The sequence below is a fragment of the Lissotriton vulgaris genome, chromosome 9, assembly GCF_964263255.1.
Source record: "Lissotriton vulgaris chromosome 9, aLisVul1.2, whole genome shotgun sequence".
Taxonomy (NCBI): domain Eukaryota; kingdom Metazoa; phylum Chordata; class Amphibia; order Caudata; family Salamandridae; genus Lissotriton; species Lissotriton vulgaris.
This window is the reverse complement of record NC_141697.1, coordinates 1,225,419,787-1,225,443,878: the sequence shown is the minus strand read 5'-3', so window position 1 is coordinate 1,225,443,878 and position 24,092 is coordinate 1,225,419,787. Positions and strand designations below refer to the sequence as shown.

At 43.6% G+C, this 24,092-nt stretch overlaps 1 protein-coding gene across 8 annotated transcripts in view; it reads left to right on the top strand.

Annotated features, from left to right (window-relative positions):
• Positions 1–24,092, top strand: part of CCDC71 (coiled-coil domain containing 71) — a 171,308-nt gene that overhangs the window by 94,415 nt on the left and 52,801 nt on the right. For 2 of the 8 annotated variants that reach the window (XR_015300098.1, XR_015300099.1), the window contains exons 2-3: positions 9,735–11,568; positions 11,740–12,527. Coding sequence is in view for 4 of the 8 variants with exons in the window: in XM_086939357.1 (XP_086795483.1) it covers positions 9,794–11,008 (1,215 nt within the window). In the remaining 4 variants the exon portion in view is untranslated. Of the gene's footprint in view, positions 1–9,734; positions 12,528–24,092 lie in introns of those variants that run through there. The other 6 variants (XR_015300100.1, XR_015300101.1, XM_086939357.1 and 3 more) reach the window with 3 other exon arrangements.

Genomic DNA, 24,092 nt, shown 5'->3' with positions numbered 1-24,092 from the left:
CAAGGGCTTCCTGTTAGTAATTACAATCCCCCTCACCTGTATTTGATAATGCTGTATCAAAGCTTCTTAAACTTGCAGCAACATGTTACTTGCACTTCGTAGACATTTTCTTTTGATTGTTTTCTTCACTAAATAAAATGCATATTAGCAAGGAGTGCTTTACTATGTGAGGGAGTTTGAGGGATGCAGTAAGGCTGGTCTAAAAGTAGTAGTCCGTAGTAGAGTGAATATGGTAATTATATAAGTGTGTTCAAAGAGAAGTATCTGAATGTACTTGTCTTTGTCTCTATTGGGTCTTGTGGGGATGAAAGATGTGTGCAGTGAGCATGCTAGTTAATGAGCAGTGAATCAGGAGGGAGCTGGATGAACATTACATTTGGTTAAGCATAACTAAGGCGTTTCAGTGGTTTTTAGGTTTCTGCTGAACAGTGCTTCACGTGCACTATCAGCAAAATCTAATAACACAATCAAACGTTTTAAACGGGCTAAGAGTAAAGTCCGCCCCTTGCCTAAAATTCCTGACCATTTGTTTGCTCAGACGGCACTCATTTCCTTGCTTCTTATGTGCCTGAGCCTCCTCCTTGTCTTTGCTTCTTCCTGGGGCTGTGTGTGCTTCCTGTCTAAGTTCAAGTTCAATCATTTGTATAGCGCACTACTCACCCAGAGGGTCTCAAGGCGCTTGAGGGAGGGTGGGTGCATTACTTATCGAAAAGCCAAGTTTTTAGCTGTTTTCTGAAGGAGAGGTGGTTCTGTGTGAGGCGGAGGTGAGTGGGGAGAGAATTCCAGGTTTTGGCCGCTGAGTAGGAGAAGGATCTTCCTCCCATGGTGGATCTGTGGATGCGCGGAATTGTGGCGAGGGCTTGATTGGATGATCGTAGTTGGCGGGTGGGTGTGTAAAAGGACAGTCTTGTGTTGAGGCATTCGGGTCCTAGGTCGTAGAGGGCCTTGTGTGCGTGGGTGAGGAGACGGAACGTTATCCTCTTGTTGACTGGAAGCCAGTGGAGGTTTTTCAGGTGACCGGAAATGTGAGCTTGACGGGGGATGTCCAGTATGAGTCTGGCTGAGGCGTTTTGGATGCGTTGGAGTTTTTCTGTAGTTTGGCTTTGGTTCCGGCGTAAAGGGTATTTCCATAATCCAGTCGGCTAGTGACCAGTGCGTGGGTGACTGTCTTTCTTTTTTCGGCGGGGATCCAACGGAAGGTTTTTTTGAGCATGCGTAGGATGTTGAAGCATGAAGAGGAGACGGCGTTGACTTGTCTGGTCATCGAGAGGGAGGATTCCAGGATGAAGCCCAGGTTACGTGCGTGATTTGTAGGGATGGGTGCTGTACCCAGTGCCAGTGGCCACCATGAGTCGTCCCAGGATGAGGGGGATGATCCTAGGATGAGGACCTCCGTTTTGTCCGAGTTAAGTTTTAAACGGTTGTTCTTCATCCATTCGGCTACTTCTTTCATTCCTTCGTGTAGATTGGTTTTGGCGGTGTTTGGGTCTTTGGTGAGGGAGAGGATCAGCTGGGTGTCGTCAGCGTAGGAGATGATGTTGAGGTTGTGTTGGATGCGATGGATGCGAGGGGACTCATGTAAACATTGAAGAGGGTGGGACTGAGTGAAGATCCTTGTGGAACGCCGCAGATTACTTCGGTGGCCTCTGATTTGAATGGGGGGAGGCGGACTCTCTGGGTTCTTCCGGCGAGGAACGAGATGATCCAGTCCAAAGCTTTTCCTTGTATTCCGACGTTGCTGAGGCGTTGTATAAGGGTGCTATGACAGACTGTGTCGAAGGCGGCGGAGAGGTAGAGTAGGATGAGGGCGACTGTTTCTCCGTTGTCTAGTAGTGTTCGGATGTCGTCTGTAGCTGCGATGAGGGCGGTTTCGGTGCTGTTTGGCTCGAAGCCGGACTGTGAGGGGTCGAGGGAATTGTTGGATTCAAGGAAGGCGGCGAGCTGACTATTGACGGCTTTCTCAATGACTTTGGCAGGGAATGGGAGGAGTGAGATGGAGCGGTAGTTCTTAAGTTCAGAGGGGTCTGCTGTGGGTTTCTTCAGAAGGGCGCTGAGTTCGGCATGTTTCCAGCTTTCCGGGAAGGTAGCCGAGTAGAAGAAACAGTTGATGACATCGCGGAGATGGGGTGCGATGATGGAGTCTGCTTTGTTGAAAATGTGGTGGGGGATGGGTCGGTTGGTGAACCAGAGTGGATAGAGGTATCAGGCGGATGGTGTCTTCAGTGGTGATGGGGTTCCAGGCGCAAAGGTTGTGAGAGTGCTGTTTTGGTTCGGAGGTGGGTGGGGTGGACTGTTCTTCAGATTGGATTTCAAAGCTGTTATGTATGTCGGCAATTTTGTTGTGGAAGAAAGAGGATAAAGAGTCGCAGAGGTCTTGAGAAGGGGTGATGTCGTTGGTGCTGGCGGTGGGGTTGGTAAATTCTTTGACAATGTTGAATAGTTCCTTGCTGTTGTGGGCGTTGTTGTCGAGTCGATCCTTGAATGCTGATTTCTTGGTGGATCGGATCAATTGGTGGTGTTTGCTGGTGGCGCCCTTGAGGGTGGTCAGGTTGTCAGTGGTTGGGTTTTTTTCTCCAGTTTTTCACGCGAGTACGACATAACTTCTTGGATTTCTTGAGGTCCTCGTTGAACCTGGGGGCCTTTTTTGTTACCTTGTTTGATCTGGTGGTTTTTCAGGGGTGCTAATTCGTCAGCGCTGTGAGTGATCCATTGCGTGAGTTTGGTGGCAGCTTTGTTTGGGTCCGATGATATGGCAGGAGGGTTTTGGTTAAGCGATGTGAAGAGTTGATCGGTGGTGATTTTGTTCCAATTTCTTCGAGGAATAGGTTGTGGGGGGTTGTGGGTCGTGGTCTTTTTGTAGCTGAAGTGAACGCAGCTGTGGTCCGTCCAATGGAGAGCTGTGGTGTGGTTGAAGGAGATGTGTTTGCTGGAGGTGAAGAAAGGGTCGAGCGTGTGTCCGGCTAGGTGGGTGGGGGTGTCAACAAGTTGTTTGAGACCGAGGTTGGCCAGGTTGTCCAGAAGGGTGGTGGTGGTGTTGTAGTCGTTTTTCTTTTCTAGGTGGAAGTTGAGGTCTCCCAGTAGAATGTAGTTTTCGGAGGTGAGGGCATGTGGGCTAATGAAGTCAGTGATGTCTTCGTTGAATTGTGTGCGGGTTCCTGGTGGTCTGTAGATGAGGGTGCCTCTAAGTGTGGTCCTGGGGTCGGTGTGGATCTGGAAGTGAAGGTGTTCGGCGGTCGCGAGGTTGTCGTCGGAGCTGGTCGTGATGTGGATGGTGTTCTTATGGACGATGGCGATGCCTTCTCCTGTTTGGTTGGTGCGGTCTTTTCGGATGATCTTGTAGGCGTCCGGGATGGCTATGGCGATGTCGGGTGCTGATGAGGCGTTCATCCAGGTTTCTGTAAGGAAGGCGACGTCCGGTGATGAAGTGTCGAGTAGGTCCCAGAGTTCAGTGGCGTGTCTGTGGATCGAGTGGGTGTTCAGCAGGATGCACTTCAGGTGGTTTGAGTCGGAGCTGTGTTTGGAGGAAGTGGAATTGGTGTGGGTTCTGATGCAGGTGAACTTGCAGGAGTGGCAGGCGAATGGTCCATGGGTTTGTCCTGGGGTAGCTTCGCAGCATTTAGGTGTGCGTCCGGGGTTAAGGGCAAAGAGGGTAGCGGCGTCGTACGTTATGCGGGTGGAGTGGGTATTGCGAGGGCCAGGGGGTCTGGCGCTGGGCGCGGTCCAGGCGCGGACGGGCGTAGACGGGCTTACCTTTGGGGCACCTTTTGCGCGCATAGGGCTCGACCGCTGCGCGTGAACGCTGCGCGCAGATGCATCTGTCATAAGTGGATAGTGGAGGGGCGAGGGAGGTGCAGCTGGGAGGCGGGTGCGAAGCGGAAATCCGGTCAGGTAGGCACAACAATAACAACAAAATGGCAGCGAGCCAAAGCGGGCACAAACAGAAACAACGCAATGCAATTTTAACAATCAGACACAGAAGAAAACAGCAGGCAGCACAGCACAACTGTAAAAGCACACTTTGGCAATCTAGCGCTACGATATGTTCAGCCAAGCAAAATAAATTAGGCAACAATCTGGCAATCTAGCGCTGCGGTCTCAATCGTATAAATCAATATTACAGAGGCGCTTGTGTGTGCAAGGCGAGGTAGCGGGATGCAGTCAGGCTGTAAGCGCTACGATACCAGGCAGTCAAGGCAGGGCCGGGAGCAGTGTGCGGAGCGGCCGCGTCTGAAAGGATCAGGGCGGTCACAGCGCAGCTGTGGGAGCGCAGGGCCTACAGTATCAGTGGGAGGGAGGGGCAGCTGGGAGGCGGGTGCGGGTGCGGGGCGGAAATCTGGTCAGGTAGGCACAAATGTAAATGTAAATGTATTGCGACTTATATAGCGCACGTATCACCCGAAGGCATCAAGGCGCTTGCCTTGGGAACCCGTCCTGGCTTTTTCCCTGTGAGATAACCCCTACTGGGCACCCCCAAGGTGAAAGCCAGGCATCCCGCAGCGGGTGGGCCGCCGTAGTCGAGATTAAGCAAGCTATTGCCCAGAGTTGCAGCGTGGAACCCCATGATTAGAGTAGGCACCGAGGCGAGAATTATCGAGTCCGTAGACATTTCTGGGCTCAGGACCCTGCCACGTCGGGAATTGAATCCTGGTCCCGGGCCAGACCTCTGCATCAGGGTCTGCCGCTCTAATCAGTGAGCCACACTCCTCCACTCCACACACAAAAATAACAACAAAATGGCAGCGAGCCAAAGCAGGCACAAACCAACAACGCAATGCAATTTTAACAATCAGACACAGAAGAAAACAGCAGGCAGCACAGCACAACTGTAAAAGCTCACTTTGGCAATCTAGCGCTACGATATGTTCAGCCAAGCAAAATAAATTAGGCCACAATCTGGCAATCTAGCGCTGCGGTCTCAATCGTATAAATCAATATTGCAGAGGCGCTTGTGTGTGCAAGGCGAGGTAGCGGGATGCAGTCAGGCTGTAAGCGCTACGATACCAGGCAGTCAAGGCAGGGCCGGGAGCAGTGTGCGGAGCGGCCGCGCCTGAAAGGATCAGGGCGGTCACATGTCTGCGGCCAATGTCTTTTTTTCTGGCCTCAGACTTTTTTTTTTAATTACCTTATACATGCACTCTTGCACAGTACATGTCGCTGCAGTCCCTCTCATTAACCCCACCCTGCTTGTTGTTGCTGCTCTCCACCCCACCCACCACCTGCAATCTGTTACGTCCCATTGTCCTTGCCTGCTTGTACCGACCCCTGCCTATTCCCACTGTACATGCTTGCCCCCTCTCTTTGTTTGCTTTCCCACCCATCTCTGCCCTCCAGCAGTCAGGGTTTGATTTGCCACTCCGCCCTCCCCTCCTACTGCTGTTTGTGCTCGATTTACCCACCCCACCCACCTTCCTTCCCACTGTTAGTGCTTGAAGCTCCCTCCTCCCCTGAACCTCCCACATGTTGCTGCACTGCGTTGCAAATATGTCTATAAAGACGAAAACAAAACTTTGCAAAAGCAAATCGATGTTGGAGTTAAACAAATGGCAGTATTTTTCTGTTATAAATATGGCACCGTCTCCTGCTCGACCTCTAACTAGACCTTTCTTTCTTAACCAGCGGGAGAGTCCATTGCAATTGGTTTCCCTAGACCTAAGGGATGCATCTTGAAAGGGAAAGCTAGCCTTGTAGTTCATGCCCACATATGGTAAGTAATGGTTCGTCATTGAACTTTTAGACGGTGCCCACAAGCTCAAAGTGTCTTCTTGCGGCTTACTTTTTGCCTTAACGTGTGTCTGTTTTTTTTAATATCTAGCTATCCTTGAGTTGACTGGGATGGCCTTCAAGTGCTCTTCAGGCAGGCCTTAATCAAAACCCCTGTGTATTTTAAGGTCCTATTCGGTGAAAAAAATTAAATTGCCAGGTGTTTGGTGAATAAAGTGGTCACATTGGTACTTATTCGCTCTATACAGATAAATGCATACGGTGAGAAAGAAGTGTCCCTTTATAATTCCGAGAACCTACAACTTGCTCCATCCCATCACAGAACCGATTTAGACTTTTTAATGTTGGGTGACTATGCCCGGCTGATTATTAAAAAATAACAGCAAAGTCTTGGACAAGGGTAGTCCAGCCTCTAATCCTATAGCTCAACCACTGTTTAAAATCGGAGTGGCTCAAATGAGATTAGGTTATGTTTTTCCTTTAGAAATATTGAGTGGAACTAGTTGTATGTGTCACATCTCAACCTATGCAATCTGAAGGATTTCAGGGTGCAGGAACACTTGCATGTTTTGTACCTGTGATACACCCATGGGGACTTCAACATTGGAAGGTTATCCCTCAGTCTACGCCTGCATAGTGAAAAATTTGTTCCGAACGATCAAGCAGAAGCTAGGAGCGGAAGCATCAAATAAAGCAATAGTAGCAAGGTGTGAATCCCTGATGCAGGCTAGCCCATTAACCGCATTATGTACATCTGTCTTCCTTCTCCCACTGAAAGGTGTTCATTGGTTCCAGTTCAGGGCCTTGTTTCTGGCTTGATTTAAGCTGCTGTAGGATTACGCCCTGATTGACTGTCTGATGCCAAGGGCCATTCTATAGTTCTGGCATCTATGCAGCATTTTAATCCATTGGCTGCCTGAAATCTCTTGACTCAGTAGTGAAAATAATTCCATGCTTTCTCATAATCCGGTGGTGCGGGAGCCAAAAACTCTGCAATGATGAGTACATTGCTGCAGTTTAAGTTCTTTATTATTTGCGTCAAATTTAGCACAAAACGGTAGGATGGACGTGGGGCTAAAATTCATGGGATGGTTTTTGTCTATTGATAGTGTGTTCGTAGCTGTTTTTCTGTGACCATTTCAGCATTTAGGTGAATATTTGGGGTTTTAAGAATGCTTCAGCCAACATTTATCGCAGTGCTATCTGCTTGTAAACTCGAAAGTCCATTGGGAGTGCTGGATTTATTTTTTCACCCAAATGCTTGAATTCAAACAGATCATCACGGTCTGTGGATATTCCCTTTCCATCTTTAGTATTTTGCTAATTTTGCTGTCAGCAAGAGCAGACATTAAGAACAGCTATCAACCTTCACCCCTACACATTTGTAGGCGCATGGACGTCCCCTCATGCACCCACATCCTCCCCATCCACCCCATGTTTGGCTGAAAGATTAGAAGCCAGCTGATCAGCCTTTTGCCTTCATGGACTCCCCTCCATACTAAAGCTTGGGCAGCAGGTGCACTGTGAAAGCAACTGCCTAGTGGCCTTGTTTTGATGCTGGCAACCAATAACATGGGTGTCTTGCCTTTTTACCCCTCATTCCTCCATCCTCCCTCAGCCCACCACCGCCAGACTGTTTCCAGGTAGCTATAGAAACACTTGGTTATGCTGATAAATTCTGCTTCTCTTTTAAATAGTTTGGAGAATCCTATGTAGGAGATGCCACTAGAGACATCTTGTACACCTGAACACCTGACTTGCTTGACAGAGATCAGAGTGGAGGGAATTCTCAATACCCCTGCTGATCTCCACTCGGAATCTCAATTACTCTCTTTAGTAGCACATGTGCTTAGACAAAGAGCCAACAAAGGGAAAGCATGCCCCATGACATCAATCTGACCATTCTGCAAAAGGTACGACTCCTTAATTCTTAGTTTTTTAAGCCTGTATGAAGACCACTCAAATGGACTGCCTTACAGAGAAACTATATACCCCGTAGAGTGTAACAGAAGAGGAGCTCCTCAATGCAATAACTCTCAAATCTCCACTGGCCGCATATCCCTATGCTAGTTGCCATGTGAGCGTTTTCAGAAAGCACAGCCTACAGCTTTGAGTTGGATTTTAAAAATCGTATTTGAGGTAAGTTAAATGGGCGAATATTTCACAATATTTAAAGTGAATTGTACTGTTTAATAGTGTTCCTGCTTCCATAACCTTCTGTAAAAGTATTTATTGCACTGAGAAAGCAGTACCTCTTAACCCTGAGTGTCGGTTCGCCCCTGACCGTATTTTTTCATTGTTGTGGGAAAGCAATAGTTACCAGTTTAATTTAAGTGCAAGTTCTTCTGTAGTTGAGGTTGGAGTCAACGTCTCTTTATATTTGATTGAAAATGCACATTTTGGTAGTCCAGAAAGGCTACCATCAAGGCCAAGGTTATGACCGTAAACCTTATTGCCCTCTGGGATAGAGCTGAGATGGAGGCTCCCTGCAGCACTCTGTATGAAAGTCAACAGTGTTATTAGTCGATTTTTATTTCTCTTATTTTTTTGTTGAAGATTTAAATACACTTTTTTCCCCCCAGATCTGATACTCTTGCTTATTCCATAACCCCTTAACTGCTGAGGATTTTCCACTGCACCCAGAGCCCGTTTTCCTCTATTTTGGGTACTTTGAGCTTATTCCGGTATAACTTTTTTTCCATAAAAGTCATCCACGCCAAACTTGCATAATTTTTACCCTCAAGATTGTATGGGTTTTAAAGGTACCCAAGGTTTGTGGATTATCCTGAAGGGGCAGAGAAAATAACCAAAATGTAGTTACATTTTTGTTTTCTGGCGGGGGGGGGGGGGGGGGGGGGAATGCTCCGCAAAAGTGTGGTTTTCCCCCCCTCCCTACTAAATTGCATCAACAAAATGTTGTGCTAAAATCGCTCATCTTTCAGGAACCTGCAGAGCTATATCAAAAGTCTATATTTATATAGCCTTTTTCTAAGTAGCCCATTTCTCCTCATTTCTGTGCTTTAAACCTACTTAGTTTGTGGTGGAAACAGGTGTGAAACCCATGGGTGATCTAGGAAAGCTATGCATTTCTGATAAATAGACTGGACACCATTCTGTATTTAGCAAGTGGTCATTCGTGTAGATCCTTGAGTTTTTCCTAAATAAACTGTTGTGCATAGCTTATGCCCTTGACCTTTTTTAATGAACTGCTGTTGCAGAAAAGTATTTGAATGGTGAGGCCCCTGTGTCCTTATCTGGTCTGTTTGTGAAGTTTACTTTACATAATTGATGAGCTTGCATCTAGTTTTTTTTAAGCATTCATGACCACTCTATGTGCGTGATTGGCCAATACAGGTAGGTGTACATTTTAGTGTATGTTACGGGTATCAAAGATGTACATTGAAGCGAACCAGAGATCAAACCATATAAAGTCTCTTTCCGACTCGCATGCCCCTAATGTGCCCCCATATATTGCTCCCCTTATGGCCCTATTGGACTTCTAACACTTTGTAAAGAAAAGGTTGTTAGATCCATATGGCACAAAGTTGGTAAGGGGCTGGAGCCACCTCTGCTTATATTTTTAGCAGTTCAACATCCACTATAGCATTTAAGGACTTTCAAAAACTTCAGGTGCAGAGGAGCTATTTGATGAACCTAGTTAGCTTTGTCTAGATGACTTCCAGAACGCTCAAGTCATTGAAAGAAGGTTGGGCCAATCCTGGACAGCAGTAATTTGATTTATAGTGTTTGTTACTTCACCACCTTCTTGGTCTTCATTTGTTTCATTGAATTGTTCTAACTATTTACAGTGATCAGATGTAATAAACTCTTGTGTGACATTCTGCAAGACCTCTCCTATTCTGCTTCACCTCTTTCAGGATCAAATGTTATTTTGCAATTGATTAATCTAAGCTGCAGCAACCACATACATGTTTTAATGAATTTATTGATTTAACACTGAGTCCAATATTTATCTAGTAATATTGACATGTTTTTCTTTATTTTTCTTTGAGGTCCTTTCCAGGTTTCAGATTAATTTGCATCACGTAGCCACTCCTGAGAGCCCCATGCCATGAATGTTGATGTGGACCATGTGGAAGAAAAAGCTGTCCATTCGTGGTCGAGAATCTCTTCTGTCGGAAAGAAGGCACTGGAGGAGGCTCTACGGGTCTTCAACCCAATGTCCAAAGACCTTACAGACACAGAGACACAGCTGGTGGCCTTTCTACAAGGTCTCAGGGAAGAAGGATTTCAGCCAACCATTTTAAGAAGCAAGGATGTGTATGGCTACAATTCCTGCACAGCCAGTACCCCACCTCAGACAGGTAATGGGCCAAAAAATACTTCCAAAATGACTGCTGCTGAATCTGTGTCTTCTAAGGCTCAGTTAAACTCCCCTGCAGCCAAGGTATCTAATGCATCTGTGGGTATCTCGATAAATTCAACAAAAGTGTCTACCAAATCTGTTTCACGAGGTAATTCCACTCAACTATTGTTGAGGTCCTTGAATCAGACTGCATCAGATAAAACCAGCAAAGCAACAGTGGGTTTTCCTGCCAATTTGTATCCTGGAGTCTACCCAGCAGTGAGACTATCTGTTGTCCTTGAAGCTTTGGTTCCACTGAACGCCACAGCAGAAACATTGAAAACAAAATGCAAACAGAGGTCCCTGGGAATTTCACCATCAGAGTTGAAGCGCCTTATGCTATCTGGGTCAGCCAAGTATTCCCCTACAGGAAAGAACGCTAAGATGGCATCGGGGGAGAAAACCCCAAAGGGCTTTAAGTATTTAATTAAGAAGGCACCAGACTCAGTCATCATAGCTGCAAGACGTCTGAATGGCGCTCTGCTAAAGGGGCCCAATGGACATGTGCTGAAGGAGTATAATGCCTGTAAAGCTTCAGGAATCCTGAATGGCCGAATCCTGAGTACGCAGTCTCAAAGTTGTAGTGGTGGAGCTCATTCCAAGGGCTCTAAAAGCAAGCCCAAAGTAGATCCTAGAGATAAAAGCAGAGAGAAGGACAGGAATACCCACCAGGCAGGGCAGAGGAGGAAACTGGTAGCAGACGCTCTGGATCTGCCATTGAAGAAGAAATCAAAAACCTTAATCCCTGTGCAAAAAAACCCCAAGCTAAGTAAGAGCCAAGTAAACCTACTGAAGTTAAGGGTCGTTAAGGTGGATCGGAGATCGTCAGATGATGAGTTGAGGAGGAAAGCACAACAGATCTTTCAGGTTAACTTATCCCCTGTGATCAGAATCCGACCTTTGTCACTGACAGTCCCCTAAGAACATAATTCTTTCCTTCATTTTTTTTTTTTTTTAACAAAAAAGTGTTGTTAGCCCGAGCCAGGATAAATTGACTAAGTCCATGTGCCTAGTGACGGCTAACCGTTTTGGATACTCGCAACGTTCTGGCAATTAGCTCCAGTTCTGTTGTCAATTACCTGTACTGCCTTCTAGTACAGTCTTCACACAAAATGAACTGCTGCGGCCTAAAGCTATGTCTGGAAAGAATAATGGAAATATATAAATTCCAGTTATGTAACTCGCGGTAGTATCTTCTTTGGACTTTGTGTACTGTGTTTCTCTAAACATGGCAATGTATAAACTGTGTGCAATAGTTAAGGATGGACGACTCTTATAATGTTGATGCACTGTGATATTTTCCCCTTTTTTGATTTGTACATTGATTTTAATTGGTTTTGTGAAGCATTATTTTTATTTTAAAATAGATATGCTGTTGACAAATAGAGCTGCACAGGTAGAAATGCCCCTTTTCCTGGGATTCCGTTCAAAATTGAGTTTGGTCAAGTTGAACTTTTATTTGACTAAACTGAACCCCTTGTGTGCTCATGACGGAGCCGCTCCGTCATGAGCCTCGGTTGAGCTGTGCTCATGACGGAGCGGTTCCGACATGGCCCGCTCGGCGCCCCTGCGCGGCGCGTTCTATTGAGCGGGCGCGTTCGTGACGGAACTGCTCCTTCACGAGCACAGCTCAACCGTGGCTCGTGACTGAGCGGCTCCGTCACGAGCATGAGTGCGCTGCTCAACCCCCCTGCCCCCTTAGCGCTGCGGCTGAATTCCCGCTGCAGCGAAGGGGTTAAGGTTTAGTTTCCATAATTTGTTTTGCCTTGTCCTGCTTGAGGTTGTGCCTGGGGACAATATATCTTCACTTTCCTAGGATCTCAAATAAATCACTGAAGTGCCATCTACTCCGCCTTCTTTGACTTTAGACTGGGTTACATGTCTGTCAAAATAAACTTTTTTTTTGTTTGGGGAAATTTTAAATAATAATTTTTTTTTGCCTGTTGGTAATTTAGAATTGCTAGCAAATCTAACTTCCTTTGCCTACTGTTTGAGAGAGACTCCTTTTGGTAATACTTCTGTAGATTGCTCTTCATTTAAAAAAGTTAAAGCTTTATTACGGACTACTAGGCATCTACTATGTCACTTTTTCAGATGGACCTTGTAAAAAAAAAGTTTTACCAGCAGTCACTTTGTAATGCTTCCACAAGAGTAGGAGCTCACCTGTAAAAAGTCAGTTTGATATCCTACCAAATGTAAAGATCTCAAGCGCATTATAATATCCCAAACCAATGGAACACATTTGAGTGATTGAGGTAAATCAAGTTAAAATCCTCATTTTGCAGTGCAGTCTACTCTTTATTCCTCCAACTTTGGAAACTTGCTTATGTATCCAAGGAATACTTAAAGAATGCCTACTGAACATCTGAGTGTAACATGTCTGGACATGTCAAGAGTGTGAAGTAATTAGAGCTCAAAATAAACATTTTTTCTGACTTGACTATGCTAATATTTTCTATCCTAAATATACATGCTCGGCTCCTACGCCCACCCTTACCATACGATTCTGTCTACAGCTCTTACTGTTTTGCATGGGCTCGGCTTAAAATCATTTTTGGTCACTGAGCGATGCCCAGGAAGAAACTGAATCTGTTGCAAATGTTTAGGATGGTACTTTATGGATGAGTGAAAGTGTCCAAGTACATGATTTGAATTATGTGGCTGTGCATTTGATGCTTCATGTATACGTAGATTTTATAACCACAGCTTTGGGTCACTTCTCACTGACGGCAAGTCTGCCACTAAGCACTTGCTTATGTGTATGAATATTTTGTTAGTTTCTTTTCTAATTTGTAACATTATATTGAATTGAGCTTCTGTTCCTGCCTGATTGTGTGTTTTACTATAAATGAATGTCTGGGCTGCATTGTGGATTTTTAAAATTTGTGGCAGTATGGCATGAATCGAATATGGATTGGATTACTATTTATTTTATTGGTTTAAGGAAAGAGTGATCTGATTTTCAGAGGTATGCAGACATCATTCTGAACTTAGAAGTTGGTACAACACAATATAATGGTGCTGTATTCCTCTGCCTGTTGCTGGACCCCCTCCTCTTGTCTTAATGGGCCGTCCTAATAAAAAAAATATATATATATATATATAATTTTTTTTTTTTTTTTTTTAAGGTGGCATAGAGACTGTTTTAGGTGTTTCGCCAGCCTTTTGTTTTCCTGGAAACAAATTACAATAAAAATACACACACACACATAGACACAAAGGGTTTTGGTCAGGCCTCTTCAGCCTTTGGTCTGTTCAGATAATGTTTCCATCCCCTACAGCACAGGACAGTGGTTCAACCCACTTCAGACATCAATTGTCTTCATTGTAAGTTGTAATGCAGATTAGTACAGCGCACTATCACCCAGGAGGTTATCTGGTGCTGCCCAAATCTAGGGCCTAGTGGAACTACTCGAAGTTTCTTATAGAATTCAAGAAGTGAGGAGGAGGTGGTTCTTGTGTCTAGTGACCGGTCTTCCACACTTTGGGAGCGATGTAGGAGAAGATTTTGACCGGTGGAACTGGTTTTCTGTATGCTTGGATAAACGCAAGTAGGTGGCTGGATGAGTGGAGGTGTCTGGAAGGTTTGTGAAAACAGATGCTATTGTTGAGGTAAGTTGACCCAGTGTTTAGTAGTATCTTATAAGTGTGTGTGAAGAGTTTGAATTGTGCTAGTTTCTGTATGTGGAACTTCTTCTGGTGTGGTGTGGTGTGGTGGGATGGGAGTGCTGCTTGGGAGGTTGAGTAATTCTGCGTGCTGAGTTCTGAATGGTCTGCAGCCTTCTGGTGAGTTTTATTGATCCCGACAGAGGGTGTTCACGTAGTCCAGCTTGGTTGAGACCAGGGCATGTATGACGGTTTTCCGGCTGCTGATTGGAGAGCCATTTTAAAATCTTCCTCAGTACCTTTAGGTTATGAAAGCATGAGACTGTGACAGCGTTGACTTGGGCGCTCATGTTGATTTTACAGACTATAACTGCCCCGAAATGCTTGATGGGTAGTCCCATGGTGAAGTGCTCTTCCCAGAGATCACTATTTTATTCTTGTTGGTGTTCAGCTTTGGATACTTGGTCATCATCCAGTGGGCAGTTTTAGGCATTGAACTTGATCTGGGTACTGGGCGTCTTGTCTGAGAGGGGAGTTGTGTTGTCCGCTTAGGACAGAGGATGTTGTGAGAGCAGATGATGCTACCTAGAGCACCACATATGTGTTGATTAGGGTCTGGCAAAGGTCGGATCATTGCAGATGAGGTTGTGAGCATCCGAGAGGGTATTGTACCATGCTGACTGACTTGTTCTTTTCAGTAAGGAAGCAGCATATCCATTGGCATGATTGCCCTTGCATTCCCATGTTGTTGTGTAGGCATTGGATGAGGATGGGGTGGGAGACTGTGTGTCCAACACTATGGACAGGTCCTAGAGGATAAAGACCACTGTTTCTCCTGTGTACATAGTCATGTGCAAGTCACCCCTGGCGGTGAATAGGGCAGTTTCCGTACTGTGGTTAAGTTGAATCCAACTGAGTGGTGTCTGAGATGGTGGTCATTGATTCAGTGAGGTGTCTTTTTGATTTTCCTCGAAGGGCTGCTGGGAATGGTAGTGGGGAGGTTGCCTGTAGTTAGTCAGTGTTAAAGGGTCAGTAGAGGGTTTCTTCAGCAAAGAGAGGAGAGTTGATTGGTTCCAAACATCTGGGAAGGTTGCGTAAGAGGTGGAAGCATTCAGATTTGGTGTTATCATGGCGCTAATGTTTTGCTGTTCTCTGGTGTAGTGGGGGGCAGGGGGTCCAATGTGGCCCTTGGTTAGACTGACTTCATGGTGACTGTTTCCTCTGGGGCAATGACTGGCTTTGGTTAGCCCTGGTTCTTTGGATGAGATTGGGAGGCGTTTGGTGAGGTCTGTCCGGTTCGGTTAAAGCTGTTGTAAACGGCAGTGATCTTTGTTGCTGAAGAATTGATAGAGATGGTTGCGTAGGAGTGACCACATATTTATTTTGGACATGTGCACTTCCACCTAGTAAATAGTCCATTTCAGCTTCCGGCGTGATTGGGCAATCTGTTTACATTTTGTCCTTTTGGGTCATATGACTGTTACTTATTTCTTGGGTATTTTACCAGAAAAAAAGAAGAAAATCTATTGACTTTGCCAGTTCATGTGGTTTTTATTTCACATGAAGTGTTGAAGGACTGCAAAGTTTTACAAAAGGGAGCCGAACAGTTAAGTGGAACAGAAGATCTCTGCGTTGTTTGAGTCGACAAGATCCTGCATTACTGCGGACAGCACTTCCGTGGCGTTACTCCACAGCCTGCAGTGCACAGTCTAGGTGACCTGGTGGCGCAGCAAGCTCCATTTATTGTGTTGACTTAAGCTTTTAGAGCTCCATAAATTGAATCCGGAATTCTGTTAGTACAGGACAAACTGTTGTCCAGCTTTGAGTCTCTTGCACATCATACTGCTTTTAAGCCTCCGCCAGAACCAGCGGCAGTGAATGGGTAACTTATTTGTTTCTGCCTTAAATCGATTTTCTAGGCTAGTCAAATCCATCATATCCGCATTAACTCGTTGCAGTGCAAGTTTTCACAATTCTTTATTGCTGCAGTATAGGACTGGATAGATTTGACCAATTCTTCTATGGTGCCTATACATTTTTTAGCTTTCTAGCTAGTATGCAGCTGTGCATTGCTTCAATACAATGAGGAAGAGGCCCTGTAATTTCTTAATTTAGTGAAGGATTTTGTTTTATCTACAAAAGAGAACCCTTCCACTTGTGTAACTGTGTATGCAGGACACTGGATTTCCTGCGCCGCCGCATTTAAGTGTAAATCTGTAGTTGCACCTGCCTCAAGATCTATAGGCTGATCAATTAGGAGATTTCAGCAATACAAGTGTTTGTAGCTCAAATTGGGCAAAGGTGTGTTAAATCCAGCATATGGGTATCAGAGCCACACCAGCCACTTTTAGCTGTTGATTCAAGCAGTAAGGAGATGGCAATCTTGCACAGATATTGTAAAGTATCCATTTAATAGATAGAAATGCTGCAGAACTTTAGTGTGCAACAGGAAACTAAAAACATACGTCTAAATCATTCAAATGGAGTAAAAAAATAAATTTAAACAATTTGTCTGTCATTAAAATTTACAAAATCATGTATACTTCACATGCTGCTCTTAAAACGGGTTTTCCCCAAGCCCTTTTTCAAAGGAGCATTTATTTTAAGAGTGCACTTGATGATAAAAAGTGAATAACATTTTCTTATATTTTTCTATCACATCTGGTGCATTGAAGTCCTCACTTACAAAATACATGTTCAGCACTAGTTTGTCCTCCGGTCTTTATCTTAATACAAAGGTGTTCTACAATCCTAGTTTGGAGAAGGTGAGAACCTGAAACTTAAAGCAAGATTTCAAGCATGACTGGAATGTGCAGACTAATAGGTGCAGCTTCCATTGTAAGAAGTGTGTACGCATAGGCAGGTTTTCTGGTGAGTGCAACCCGGGAATGTCAAGCAAAATATTTTAGTCTTGGATTTAGAACGGTGATGGAGTTCACAAATTTGCATTTCATCTCAATAATATGCCAAATGATTTGGATTGTATTATGGCATGATTTGATGCTCCATGGATTCTTCATACCAGTTGGATGGAGTACATAAAATTGAATAGTTTATCGGAGACGTTTCGGTTGTGGGACCTTTAATGTATATTTGATTGTGTTAGACTGGTTTTTCTTGGTAGGCACCATCGAAGTGCAACTGCTGGCTTACATTACAACTTTATCCCTCTGAATAAGTGTCGGGCCCTTTCATGAAGAGTGGGGCACAGGCCATATGGGAACTACTGGTCCTCCATCCGTGACGATTGAAATCATTTTCCTGGTATCCCCAGTCCCTGCAAATTGAGCCACGCACACCCATTTCTGCAGTTGACTCAGAGTAGTAAGGGTGAGCAGTCACTGGGTTTCCAGGGAGGTAGTGTGCCACGGGCAGGCAGCATGTGGGTGAGAGCAGCTTTCATGATTGTTTGACTTAAAGTGCCTTTCCCCTCCTGTGTAAGGCTTATGGGGCCCTAATTCAACAACAAATATATTGCGTAGACACGTTTATACCGATTTGGTATTGTATTTATGCATGTCTAAAATGCACATTGTTCCTTGACACTGATCAGGGAGACCGATTAGGTTAACTAGGAGTGGTCAAAGGAATCATTTATACTTGGTCCTGAAGATTCATTTATCTTGGTCTTGAGGAAAAGCCTAGGGGAAGGCTTGAAACATGTAGACCAAGGAGAAATCCACTCGTTCTAGTGCATATTCTCCCCCCCCCCCCCCTATTTTAACAATACCAGCTACAGAACTTAATAAAGTGTAGGTTCCACATAGCCATGTATGTTTAAGACTCTCTCCTTCTTCTAACCCTTCCACTCTCACAACATCACATAGTATTACTGCACAAAAGTGCTCCCATGTCTCCGTCGTTCGTAGCACTCCCTGTCCTGCAGTAGGGTGAGAACAACCAGAGGATGAAGCATGCCACTAAGGTTTTTTGGTGGGTGAGAGTTATTTTAAGAGAACATATTGTTTTTCCCTAAGGAAACAGCATTTTTCCTAGGTTTTCCCATGAATGAAGAGTGGACTTCCCTTGTTTTCTCATAATTTCCTAAGGAGGCTGGGTCCACTACTACCTCTTTCTTTTGTTCTTGGAGTTGTTTTAAAAAAAAAAATGTTTTGATGACACCGGTAAAATACTGCACAAAACAAGTTGATTAGCAAATATAGGGTTGTACTCCTGGTTACAGTCTCCTATGGGTGCTTTCCCCACTGCTCCCCCAGAATTGTCTTCCGCCAGGTTGACCCTATCCTGTATAGTCCCCAGTATTTTGTAGCAAAGGCATTGGTGGCTTAATGCTAGTCTTACATGTTCAGATGTGTAAACTGTTTACTCTTTCTTATGTCCGATATTTATGTGGGTGGAAAACGTGTCCAGTCCTCGCACTTCAGTCTTCGGCACTTATTATAGCTTCCCTGTTCCAACCTTTGGTTCTGCAGCATTTGTTGAGGAAAGCCTGGCAGAGCCTGCCTATTTGCTGTACACCACAGCCTCTATTTGAATGGAATTTGCTACATTCATGTAGCACAGTTGGTCCTGTCATATCATTTGCCGCATCTTTATTAGCATTTATGGCCCCCATGGCCAATTGGTGAGAGTTGCAGCGGTTCCTAGGCTGAGGGCAGCAACACTGTTCGAGGCAAGAACAGATTGCAGCTACCAGATCTTGTTGAATATGTGCAGTCTTTCGGTGCAGGTCTCAGCAGAAGCTGTGGAGCGGGACTAGGAGACCCACTGACCTCCTTGTTTGCTCCTGGCTTCTCTCTCTCAAATAGTCCCCTCTTTCTGGGTGTCTAATGCTGGGAACATAGTTGGCTTCTCCTCCTTGACAGTTTTTTTGACTTGCAGGGCCATGCAGTTTTTTTCCCTCTTCCCTGGCATTCAGGCTGCTATCAGGGCATAATTCCTGCACTGATGTACTCCAACTCCTGGGATACTGCTCTAGTCGCACACCATCTCTAGAGTAGTCTGCATTGCGCGTCCTTCCTTGGTATTTAAACAAATTGTAAGTGGAACAAGAACAAACGAGGTGTGAATCTACTCTCCCATGCTTTAGAACGGGCTTTGGTTGCTTCCTTTTCAAATGTCACTTCCAGGATGCTCTCGAGACAACCTTTGGGTTAAGTGATATTTGTCAGACCAGATAGCTGTGGGTCTGGCTCCAAGCAAGGCGTTCCGAAATATGGGCACAATGAAGTATGAGCTCTTATCAGCCTTCACTAGGAAGTAATCCGCAACAGACAAAAGGGCAGGCTTGACATAGAATGTCCACCCTCCAGCCACAGGAGTCCACCATCTTGTGCCATGCCAAATTCTAGACGCTGCCAAGACAGATCCCACTGGCTTCTGACTCACACAAACAGCTAGTTCAATTACTAAACTGGTACCACACTCTTGCTTTACACACAAGCACTTGACATATTGAATACGAACTCAAGAAGCGGGGTCTCTTATAACAGCAGAACTTTACACAAGAGTGGTTAGGGAACCACAGACACTGACACAGGAAAAAGGTATGTTCAGACTGCAAATTCCTAAACACTGAATGCTGCCAGCACTACAAAGCACCTTTAACAAATGATTGATGCATTTATTTTATTAACACACATCAATGTCTGAGAATTTAGTTGTATTGAGTTGATGGTACCCAGTACTGTCCAGAGACCATTAGACGGGATGGAACTCCCGTTCCTGAAATCTTTTGTAGAACAGGGCTCTCTATGATGTAATCATTTACAGTGAGGCGTTTTTTACCAGAAAGGCTCTGTTGACTTGCATTACGAATTAGGATGTTGGAGTGAATGACACAAGTTGAGTTTTTGAGTAGTTTGTTTCTCGCATATGTGTATTTGCATCATAGTAGTTAAAGATCGTACTGCCCAGTAATTGTAAATATCACCATTCAGTACTCCTATGCTTCTCCTGTCCTGTCTGAAATGGTTGGAACAAATATTTATCTGAATTTTAAAATGAGACCTAGTCACAGTTCATCTGCCTGAAATGACCCCTTTAAATGTATCACAGTTTACAGTGCACATTCACTGCTTTGTTATTCTGCTGTTCGTTTTTCGCTGGCCCATTACAGGATCCAAGGGTCATCTCACTTCAGCCCTTGGTTGGACTACTGGTTTCTAGTAGACTTATATGGATGTTTGTTTTTATATTTTTGTATTGCTCTGGTTGGATATGGTTTAGTGAGTCTTCTCGTGGTTTGACACTTTCCCTTTAGAAAGTGCGAGCGATGACTGGGACACATCAAGTGACTGGAGAAACTGTTAAATGACCTCATGCTTCTTTTCTGGGAGGGTTCACCAATTAGGTGTGCTGGTGGAAGAATAACAGTCAGTGGTTACTGCTTGGTCTACTTCTCCTCTCCCTCCGGAAACATCTTTGCTTTAGTGACTGAAACATTCATTTCTTCATGTGGTTCATGATGTTTCACCCCTTTGGTGCTCATGACGAGCTCAGCTCATCATGAGGCCCAGTGCTCGTGTGCTCATAACGAGCTGAGCTCGTCATGACCACACCCAAGATCATTATGGCCCAGCACAGTTGAGGAATATCCTGCGCAGCCAAGGTGTTAAAGGCCTCAAGCGCAAACACTCCCTATAGTAGGTGCACAAAAGTTCACAATCTGAATTTTTATTTTGGCATTAAAACGTTTTGCCCTACAAGAGTAAAGTGGTAGAGTTGTTAATGTGTCCATGTTGCCTGAATAAATTAAACCTTTTGCTAGATTCTTGCATTGGTGTAGAGATACAGTCCAATTGTGTCCTATTTTAAGTAGGATGCAGTATTGTATAGCTTCCTGGGCAGGCTGGGGAATTAACCTTATGCCTTCAATATGAGCTCACTCACTTCGGGTTCCTCAGCATCTCTTATTTCCATACAAGATCCTAGATTTCCTACGGGTATCTGGCTTCAGCTAGGATAATAGCTGCACCTGTCCCTCTAAAAAACCGCAGTGAACATGCCCCTCAAACGCATCGAAATAGAGCATCTATGCATTGTTTGCACACATCCCATATCATCTTTAAAAGAACCTGAAGCACTTTCACAATTTACCCCACTTGTTCGCCAGGATGTCTGCTCTTCAGAAATGTGAGTTTTACTTGGGTCAATTTTCGTAAGTGTATATACAACGTTTATTACCCTGTGGAAATAGTAATTTACTTTAAAGGTTTTAATCCCCTATTTACCATTCACTTAAAGCTGTGACAGGTGCCCAATTATGCATACATTGTGAAATCTGGTTGTGACTGAAAATATGCTGGTGGTATCAGATTTTAATATAAATTTAGAACCAAATAACGGGGGGGGGGGGTGGAGAGGGATCCTGATTTCTATAGGAGTAGTGCCAGATCCTTACAGTTGGCATTTCCTGAACCTGGTTGGAATAAGTGGTAGGATTTGATTCTTGTTTGTCTACCCTCTTCTCCCACTCGTGATCATAATGCACCACATTTTTTACTACCTAATTTTAGAGTCCTGCAGTGTAAAGTTGCTCTGTCTCTTATTGGGTAGACTTCATTGGCTTAATGTGCTTTGGTCTCCTGTAGAGAAATTAAATTGCTTGACTCTATAGGACTTTTGGTGCTTCAAACAAATATTATGTAAATTGATGTAATATAATAATCATTAGTGAAACTACCCGTGCTTTGTCGTCCTTAAAAACACCCCAGTACTGAGACTTACCTCCTTTGAATCATTGGCCCCTATCAATATTGTAGTTCTGTCTGCATTATGAGTAAGAAAAGCTTGAGCAGTCAATCTGGTATCCCTACTTTGACCTTGTCCTGATATCGTCTTTGCAGAAATGTATGGCAACTTAGGTTTCCTTGAGTTCATGACTCTTGACGCCAGATATTCTCCACATATCTCTTTGGAACGTTGAATCTGGCCAGTCACTGGATATTATCGCACTTCTGAATCTCCACTTTTCCATTACATATGTTCACTGGCACGTAATGAACGAGGAATGTGTAATTAAAGTGTGGAAATCATTTGACTGTTTTTTTAATCTTTTACTACTGTTTCAGGCCTAACCACCGAGAAAATACGTCATTGTATCCAGTGATTAAAGTAAAAAATACTTTACTCATCCAAATCACCCCGGTGTCAAATTCTTTCCGCTTTTGAATGGGAGCCATTGGCGGCTGGGAAATGTTAACACAGCTTAGTGAAAATGAATAAGAGTAAAATTATCCTTGTCATTGAAAATGGAAAGCTTTAAGTTGTCTACGTTTTTTACTCATAATGACGGAAAGAGAAAATGTCAACTCATAAACGCTGTTTTAACACTAACTGCTTTACATGTCAAAATAGAAACACACTTTATCTCCTAAACAAAGCAAAAAAAACTCATTGTAAAAGTTTGGAATTTGAAAACACCAAAAATGTTCTATTTCTAACCGTGTGCATATGGATATCTTAAAGTGCTTCATGTCCTGCCTAATACCTTTTACAAGGTATAGTTTTTCAACCAACCGATGTTTTCATTCTTTGACTTATTTTTAAGCCCATAAACATGGTAAACGCAATCTCGAAGCATACAAAATGCTTTTGGCCAAACACTTTTGAATGTCAGAAGCACATGCTCAACTGCTAAGTGGCAGAGTTAGCATGTATGCCTGTAAGAGCTTTTGTGTTAGTGTGTGGTCCTATGTTTGTGCCTTGACGTTTGTCTGTATTTAAACCTTTAACTTTGCTGCACTGGCTGTGTACATATTTGTGCAAGAATCCCTGCATCTTTCAAGCCTCTAGGCCCTTACTCAAAGCCAACTGTTTAGCTTTGTCAATGCTTATTACCAACCGTTCTCTGGTAACACCAGACAGTTATGTTTGGAGAAGGCGGAAGGTTTAGGAATTTGGTAACATGCTTATAGAAAATATATTTTTAAATGCAATATTCTAGAGCTCCTTTGACATGATTGGAAATCCTTGTCTAATACAGGTGATATCAATTTTGAATTGCTGAGTAAGTATATATATTTTTTAATAAATCAACTGTGGTCTTTAGGATATTTAAATCTAAGGCCCCACATTGGTGATACTGCATGCGCTGCTCTGGAAAGCTAAATGTATAGCATTTCTAGAAAAATGCACTTTGGAATCCCCCTGTTCACTGCCCTATGTGCATTTACATATGGTGAATGTAATTTAGTAGGATTGTGGGATTGCGTAATAGTGTTTCTTTTTTTTTTTTTGTTACAATTCTGCCATAGAATCACCAAGGTTTCTGGCACTAAAACAGCCCTGATGATGCGCTCACAGGAGTCCCAGCCTTTTTAAAATGTATTACTTTTGTAAGTACTTTTCGATTTGCCAGTAATAAGTTTTGAAAAACAATTCAAACTTTTTTCCCATAATCAAACGAAATGTGGATTTGAAGCAGTAGTGGCGAGTGCCTCATTTGGTAGCTCTGAGCAGTACACAAATTTTAAGACCAAACTATGCAATTAGTGTCTTTGTGGCAAGAAGAGTCGGAGGAACACGTAGACCTACTGGTAGTCTGTGTTTTGTATTGATGCTTTGGATTTACAGATGCAGATATGTATTTTCTTTAACTCTAAAATGTCAGGAATTGTGGAATAGATATATTGTGAATTGTCTCTAGTTTGCAGAGATATGTCTATGATGATCATGACAGCTCTCCCTTTTCCCCAAGTTAGTGTTGTCTCTAAGACGTAAAGGGAAGCATTTTTTGTCTCCAACTCTTGTCTCTTTGGAAAGCCCTTTCTTGTTGTATGTAGTGGAGAAAGCACAAACATTTCTTTTTAAACAAAATACACTGGTGATTTTAAACCTGGTAACACTTGAAATTAGAGACAAAAATGGATGTTAAGATCTAGCTTGAAAATAAGAGTTATAGCAAAAGAAAATATATTTTCTCTGTTAATTAAAAACCTATTTCTGTTCATAAATTGTAGGGTGTTCACTTTACTATTATATGCAGTTCACAAAAAAAATTCGCTCAACTACTTCAAAATGTAAATATTGAATTTGGAATACATCTGAGCGCCCTTTAACAAAAATACTGTTTGAAAATAAACGCTCACTTTTACCATTAGTTGGTTTGGATTTGTACTATAAATGTATTTTTTTCCTCCGTCACATTTGTTATTTTCTTGCATTGTCCCCCTGCGCTGTATATTTTCCTCACATTGTACTTGGCAGTTAATCTCGTCATTACAAGACCGGAGGCTACCATTATGCAAGAACTTTTATTGCTGCCCACTCATGCAGCCCTTTAAAGAACATGTATTACATCAGAAGTAAAACATTCCATAGAACATAACAAAACGTTGTGGTAACTAGGCATCTTCCTCTTTATTCGCTGGTCCTGGACAGGTAAGTACATGTTTTCTATCTCTCTGTTGTACTATTTTAAATATAACTATACTAG